This window comes from Sciurus vulgaris, assembly GCF_902686455.1.
Source record: "Sciurus vulgaris genome assembly, chromosome: 11".
In the NCBI taxonomy this organism is placed as follows: domain Eukaryota; kingdom Metazoa; phylum Chordata; class Mammalia; order Rodentia; family Sciuridae; genus Sciurus; species Sciurus vulgaris.
This window is the reverse complement of record NC_136472.1, coordinates 14,272,161-14,280,310: the sequence shown is the minus strand read 5'-3', so window position 1 is coordinate 14,280,310 and position 8,150 is coordinate 14,272,161. Positions and strand designations below refer to the sequence as shown.

The 8,150-nt window shown below is 41.7% G+C and overlaps 1 protein-coding gene across 1 annotated transcript; it reads left to right on the top strand.

Annotated features, from left to right (window-relative positions):
* The first annotated feature begins 4,570 nt into the window (after nucleotides 1–4,570).
* On the top strand, nucleotides 4,571–6,391 carry LOC306639017 (olfactory receptor 10V1-like). The gene is given in 2 exon segments (XM_079102460.1): nucleotides 4,571–5,294; nucleotides 5,296–6,391. Coding segments are annotated over 2 exon segments (936 nt in total). The 5' UTR covers nucleotides 4,571–4,634; the 3' UTR covers nucleotides 5,572–6,391.
* The last annotated feature ends 1,759 nt before the right edge of the window (nucleotides 6,392–8,150 follow it).

Genomic DNA, 8,150 nt, shown 5'->3' with positions numbered 1-8,150 from the left:
TGGATACAGTTTGCCAATATTTTGTTAAGGATCTTTGCATCTATATTCATCAAGGATATTGGTCTAAAATTTTCTTTCCTTGATGTGTCTTTTCTTGGTTTGGGTATGAGGACGATATTAGCTTCATAGAATGAGTTCGGTAGGGTACCGTCCTTTTCTATTTCCTGGAATATTTTGAGAAGTATTGGAATGAGTTCTTCTTTGAAGGTCTTGTAGGACTCAGCTGAGAATCCATCTGGTCCTGGAATTTTCTTGGATGGTAGATTTTTAGTGGCTTCTTCTATTTCATTGCTTGATATTGATCTGTTTAAATCGTGTATGTCTTCCTGGTTCAGTTTGGGAGGAGCATATGTCTCTAGAAATTTGTCAATGTCTTTGGTAGTTTCTATTTTGTTGGAATACAGATTTTCAAAGTAGCTTCTCATTATGTTCTGTATCTCAGTGGTGTCTGTTGTGATATTTCCTTTTGCATCGTGTATTTTAGTAATTTGAGTCTTCTCTCTCCTTCTCTTTGTTAGTGTGGTAAGGGTTTGTCTATTTTGTTTACTTTCTCAAAGAACCAACTTTTTGTTTTGTCAATTTTTTTGAATAGTTTCTTTTGTTTCAATTTCATTGATTTCAGCTCTGATTTTAATTATTTCCTGTCTTCTACTACTTTTGCTGTTATTCTGTTCTTCTTTTTCTAGGGCTTTGAGCTGTAATGTTAGGTCATTTGGTTGTTGACTTTTCATTCTTTTCTGGAATGCACTCCATGCAATGAATTTTCCTCTTAGTATCGCTTTCATAGTGTCGAAGAAATTTTGATATGTTGTATCATCATTCTCATTGACCTCTAAGAATTTTTTACTCTCCTCCCTTATGTTTTTTGTTATCCATGTTTCATTCAGTAGCATATTATTTAGTCTCCAAGTGTTGGAGTAACTTCCTTTTTTTATTTTGTCATTGATTTCTACTCTCAGTCCATTATGATCTGATAGAACACAAGGCAGTATCTCTATTTTTTTGCATTTCCTAAGGGCTGCTTTGTGGCATAACACATGGTCTATTTTCAAGAAGGTTCCATGTGCTGCTGAGAAGAAAGTGTATCCGCTCATTGATGGATGGAATATTCTATATATGTCTATTAAGTCTAGGTTATTGATTGTGTTATTGAGTTCTATGGTTTCTTTGGTTGGATTTTATTTGGAAGATCTATCTAGTGGTGACAGCAGTGCGTTAAAGTCACCCAGAATTATTGTGTTGTGGTCTATGTGATTCTTGAAATTGAGAAGGATTTGTTTGATGTACAGGGATGCACAATTGTTTGGGGCATAAATATTTACTATCGTTATGTCTTCCTGATTTATGGTTCCCTTAAGCAGTATGAAATGTCCTTCTTTATCCCTTCTGACTTACTTTGGCTTGAAGTCCACTTTATCTGATATAAGGATGGAAACCCCTGCTTTTTTACTGAGTCCATGCGCATTGTAGGTTTTTTCCCATCCTTTCACCTTTAGTCTGTGGATGTCTTTTTCTATGAGATGAGTCTCTTGCAGGCAGCATATTGTTGGGTCTTTCTTTTTAATCCATTCTGCCAGTCTATGTCTTTTGATTGAGGAGTTTAGGCCATTAACATTTGGGGTTATTATTGAGAAATGATTTGTATTCCCAGTCACTTGGCTTATTTTTGGTTTTTAAGTCGGCTTGGTTTCTCCTTTGAGTGGTTTTTCTCCAAGGTATTTCCTCCCTTTGCTGACCTCCAGTGTTGTTTTTCATTTCCTCCTCACGGAATATTTTGTTGAGAACATTCCGTAGTGCAGGCTTTCTATTTGTAAATTCTTTTAACTTTCGTTTATTGTGGAAGGATTTTATTTCATCTTCAAATCTGAAGGTTAGTTTTGGTGGGTATGAGATCTTGGTTGGCAACCATGTTCTTTCAGAGCTTGAAATATGTTGGTCCAGGCCCTTCTAGCTTTTAGAGTCTGGGTTGAGTAATCTGCTGGTATCCGTATTGGTCTCCCCCTATATGTAATCTGATGCTTTTCTCTTGCGGCCTTCAAAATCCTATCTTTATTTTGTATGTTAGGCATTTTCATTATAATGTGCCTTGGTGTGGATCTGTTGTGATTCTGTGCATTTGGTGTTCTGTAAGCCTCTTGTATTTGATTTTCCATTTCATTCTTCAGGCTTGGAAAATTTTCTGATATTATTTCATTGAATAGGTTGTTCATTACTTTCGTTTGTATCTCTGTGCCTTCCTCAATCCCAATAATTCTTAAATTTGGTCTTTTCATGATGTCCCATAGTTCTTGGAGATTCTGTTCCTGATTTCTTACCATCTTCTCTGTTTGTCGACTTTATATTCAAGATTAAATATTTTGTCTTCATTGTCTGAGGTTCTGTCTTCCAAGTGGTCTAATCTGTTGGTGATGCTTTCCATTGAGTTTCCATCTTCTGCCTGTAGATCCGAAGGAAATGAAATCAGTGTCTCAGAGCAATAGCTGTACTTCTGTGTTCATTGTAGCATCATTCACAATAGCCAAGAAACATTAACAATCAAGTGTCTCAGATGGTGAATGTGTGTGCGTGTGCATTATTATTATTCATTCCATAAAAGGAGATCCTGTCATTTGAGACCACATGGATAAACCTGGAGGATATTATGCTGTATGAAGAAGTAAGACAATTTAGAACTTTGCCACTAAGAGTCTGGAGGCAGTTGTGGCTCTATAAACTGAGCAGGCAATACTATCTGCTGGAAATAGTTTGGGTTGGAGTGAAGAAAGTGGGAAAAGCAGGGAGGGTAGAACTCTTCTCAAAGCAGAAGTGTTGAGCTGGACGTTTTCCCTCTCGGGGACAGCACCCGCAGACCCGGCGCCCTTGCTGGGAGGAGCAGGAGTTCGGTAGAGAAGGGTGCGGAAGGTGGTGCTGGCGGCTCCATAACACCGGATTCAAGCAGAGGATATCTGTTTCTCAGTGAGGCAGTTTTTGCTGCTTATAGATCCCCTAGTGTTTACCCCATTTGTCTGCTGTGATGACCTGCAATCTGCCAGCATATTGACGCCTTTTTTGAGAACAGATTGCTCACTATCAGGCATCTATCATCCACCATTTGCCTGCCTCTTGCCTGTCCATCACCTACCTTACCCCTATCCATCACCCAACGCTGGAGGTTCACCTCCCGATTGTCTGACAGCTGCCAGCAGACTGACCACAGCCCGCCAGTGGAGCACCAGCTGCCTGCTGTCGCCTGGAAGTTCACTGTCACAGTACCTGCAGGTTTGATTACACGAGGCTGCCGCCATTTTGAGACAACAGCCAGGCCCCGTAGGACCCCTGGCCGGACTGACTGAGCCCCGTCTCCAGGATCCCTCAGCCTGACCGATCACTCCCTGCCTCTGGGGCCCTCGCTTCAACTAACTGCTCCCTGCCGCCAGGCCCCCCAGACCAACTGACTGCGCCCTATCACCGGGAACCCAGACCGACTGATTGCACCCGGCCTCCAGGATCCCACAACTACACCAAACACACCGGACCTCCAGGACCCCTGCTGGACCAATTGCATCCCGTCTCCAGGACCTCCAGCTGACCACGTCCACCCCTGAGCTGCAGCTCCCCATTTGCCAACACATTTCGAAGCCAGAGCGGCCATCTTGGATAATCCTGGAAGCCGTAGCTCCGATCTTCGGGTGGGGCAAATCCTATCCTGAAATGCCTGCTGGAGGCTTGAAGCTCATTGCCGGGTACCTCTCATGCATCAGGCTACTGAACACTGGGAGGTTTCATTACTATATGACTGTTATACAGTAGATTTTCTTTTTTCTCCTTTTTAAAAAAAATTTGTTTTTATTTCTTTACTTTTCTTGCTTTCTTTTCCTTTTGTTTACCTGTTCCCTCAGAGTCTTTTTCTCCCTTTTTTGCATGCTAACATCCGATTTCTTTTGATTACACTCTCACACTTTCTATTTTCTAGAACTTCTATATATTCTTTTCTTATCACATTAATAGCCATATTCTACATCCCTCTGCATCCTCTTTGTCCACCATTAGACAAACAGGTTATTGCAAACCTGTTTGTTTTACCGAAGATAACATTTGAACTCATTTTGTTTATTATGACAATTTTGTTATTGTCCCCATAGGGGCTATTTGGTCTAGGATTGCATAGTTTCTGATTTGGGCACTGCTAATATTGATCTCCCCTTAAAGAAAGGGTTTTGGAAACCTATAGGGCCACTATAAGCCTATAGGGGGAGATCTGCAATACCCCAGATCTGCACTGCTAGAGGGGAAGATACATGAACAACATGAAAAAACAAGGGAAGAAAATGATCCAAACAAATCTAGATTCTATAGTAATAGAATCCAATGACAGTATGTTAGAAGAAATGTCAGAAAAGGACTTCAGATTATACATGATTAAGATGATTCGCGAAGCAAAGGATGAGATAAGAAAGCAAATGCAGGCAATGAATGATAATACCAATAAGCTGAAAGAGCACCTGCAGGAAGCAAAAGATCATTTCAACAAAGAGATAGAGATTCTCAAAAAAAAAAAAAAAAACCAACAGAAATCCTTGAAATGAAGGACACAGCACTTTCTTTCCTAAATATACTGGTTTTCTTTTGTCCTAGAAATCCAATGGGCTACTTTTATGGGGGATGAAAACCAAACCACAGAGGTCCAGTTCCACTTTCACCCATTTTCCCCCATCCTGGAGGTCCAGATGGTTATTTTTGTGCTTTTCCTCCTACTGTATGCTGGCAGCCTCTTTGGTAATGCCACCATCTCTCTCACTGTCTGGGCTGAGCCTTCGCTCCACAGTCCCTTGTATTTCTTTCTGGCCAACGTGGCAGTGCTGGAGATCTTTTACTCTTCCACTGTCGCCCCTCTGGCTTTGGTCAACCTGGTGACCGTGGGGAGGGTTCCCATCTCCTTCACTGGTTGTGGCACTCAGATGTTCTTTGTTTTTCTGGGTAGTGCTGACTGTATCCTCTTAGGGATCATGGCTTATGATCGGTTCGTAGCAATCCAGGATCCTTTGCGTTATACCTTCATCATGAGACGGCAGCTGTGCGCCCAGCTGGCTGTGGGAGCCCTGGTCCTTGGTTTCATCCTAGCCTTACAACTGACAGTTCTGATCTTCCATCTGCCATTTTGTGGCCACAACAGAATCACCCACTTCTACTGCGATGTGCTGCCTATCCTGAGGTTGGCATGTGGGGATACTCAGATGCAAGAAGCTATGATCTTCATCGTCAGCGTCATCATCCTCACCATCCCCTTTTCCCTGATCTCCATCTCCTACATCTTCAGTGATGACTGCCATTTTGAAGATCCGCTCAGCCGAAGGACGGAACAAAGCCTTCTCCACTTGCTCCTCTCACCTGACCGTGGTTCTTCTCCAGTACGGTTGTTGTAGCCTCATCTACTTACACCCCAGCTCTAGCTACAACCCAGAGATGGGTCGCGTGGTGTCTGTTGTCTACACCTTTGTCACCCCTGTCTTGAATCTTTTGATCTACAGCATGAGAAATAAGGAGCTGAAAGATGCACTGAACAAGGTAGTGAGAAGACATTTGTTGCAGTAGGAAATGGGCTTCTGGTCTCATGCAAATGGCAGGAAATGGTACGGTGAGGGATTAGATGACTTCAATATTTACTACTTCCTCCTGCTCCATCTTCTCTTTCTCACTCCCAAAGATAGAGCAAGCTCCTGAAGGTGATATTTCATCACTTGGAGTACGTTCTCCATAGACAGGTATTTGTGTATTTAGCACACTAATCCATCCCTAGTGCTTAGCTAGGATAGACACTCAGTATATATTTATCCACCTGTTAAATTCATCTAGATGATAGCAAATAACTTTGCTGGGTTTTTGTGTTGTATTTCCCAGAACAGTATATACAGCTTTGCCATAATAGGCATTCAACTAATACTTAGAGAATAACTAAAATTTATGTCTTCTAAGAACCCTAATGATTTTTCAAGTTTCCATTCATAAGATCTTTTCTCCCCTTCTGTAGACTAATCCTTGGGAATGTTTACTGTAATGTTTCCAAAATTGAAAATTAGAAAATGACATCTTCACTCCTTTCTTCTCATTTGAATGAGAAATGAATTTTCTTTCTTTACTCCTTCTTTCCTAGCTCTCTCCTTCCCTTCTTTCTGTTTTCTCTCTCTCTTTCCCGTTCATCAATTTGATGGTTTTACAATGGCAACTATTTATCTTATTTGCATTTTTTTATTAATTAAATTCATCTTCTCATGTATTTTGTGGCCATTTGTAATTTTGGGGGCATTTTTCGAAGGCATTTAAAAATTTTAGGATCAACTTTTAAGTCTTCGTGTTGTATGTCCACAATTCCTAAAATTTGTGGAAAATATTTTGAGACTATATTAATGATTTTATGTATACATTCATATATGTGTCAAATTTTACCTTGTAATATTCCATTTTTATAATAAATAAATTCAGAAATGTCATCCTGAAATCATGAACATATTCACTTGTTTTGTTTTTGCTGCTTTATCTTTGAAATTTTACATGGGACTTAATGGATCACTCTGGATTTTACACTGTTGTATGCTTTGCTGAGTGTTTAACTTTTTCCCCCCAAATAGGTAACTAATTACTTCAGCATAATTTTCAAATCACTTTTCCTTTATGCACTGAACTCAGATGCCATCCTCATCACCTACTAAATGCACTTAAATGCTAAGTTCTGTTTTCTGGCTGCTCACCCTGTTCCATAAATCAGTCTGTATGTTCTACACTAACACTATGCCACATGCATTACTGGTATGTTATAATCATATGCATCATACTATTGGGATCTATTTATCTTTCCAGAAAGCTTGCCATGATTAAAAAGTCTGGTGTTTGCCTTCCAGTGGGCTGTGGTGGTTTCAACATATGTCTATCCATTTTGTGGGGATTTTTCACCAGATTCTTTGACACTCTCCTCTCCAAAAAGTAGAGCCTCATTCTTCTCCCTCTGAGTGAGAACTGTATTTAGCAATTCATTTCTTGCAAATAGAATGTGGCAGATGTGAAGGTATCTGACTTCTGAGGCTGGATCATAAAAGAAATTGTGTCTTATTCACTGAGGGAAAAGCTATCATGTCCTCAGAACAATCAAGAAGCTCTATAGAGATGTGCATGTGAAAAGAAACTGAGGCTTCCTCTGAATGATCGAGGATGAACTGATGCTTCTGGCCAACAGTCACGTAAGTGAAGCTTTTGGGCACAGACCCTCCAGCCCTAGTCAAGCCAAGCCTTCAGGTGACAGGAGCCCCAGCCAATGTTTTGACTGCAACATCTCAAAACTCCCTGTGCCAGAATCACCCAGCTAATCTGCTCCCAGATCCTCACCCTCAAAAACTTTGTGAGATAATAAATGACTATGTGACTATAAATAAATATTGTAATATTTTATGCATCAACAGATAATTAGTACAGCATATTAGTGAACATAGCCCCCCTTGCCCTGGGGGTGACCAAAATGGACATAGCAACCGTCAACCAAGCCGAACTTTCATGATTCATGGTATCATGATACTATGGCATGATGTCATGATTCGTGATGTCATGACTGAGAGAAAGTCCCTCTTAGTGCCACTCAAGCTTGTGGGAACTCTCCATTGGTGGTGACACTGGCATCTAACGTGCATGTGCCACAGTTTGGTCTGGAGAATAGGTATACACAAAGCAGTGACAGAGCCAGGGGTTGGAGTGTAGGTATGCGAGGAGTGGCAGTGGGGCTGGGGTCTGTGGGTAAACACAGAATAGCCAAGGCATAGTCCAAGGCATGGGTCCAAGGCATGGTCCAAGGCATGGGTCCAAGACATGGTCCAAGGCATGGTCCAAGGCATGGTCCAAGGCATGGGTCCAAGGCATGGTCCAAGGCATGGGTCCAAGGCATGGTCCAAGGCATGGTCCAAGGCATGGGTCCAAGGCATGGTCCAAGGCATGGGTCCAAGGCATGGTCCAAGGCATGGTCCAAGGCATGGTCCAAGGCATGGTCCAAGGCTCACACCGTTTGAAGAGAGAATGGTCACCTTCTCCTCACACTGTGCAACAGCACCTCCTTTGGCACAGGGTGGGCAGTGTCTCCATCCTCAGGTCATCCAGCCCATGGCTGTTGTTTGCCTCAGTGGTGAAGGCTG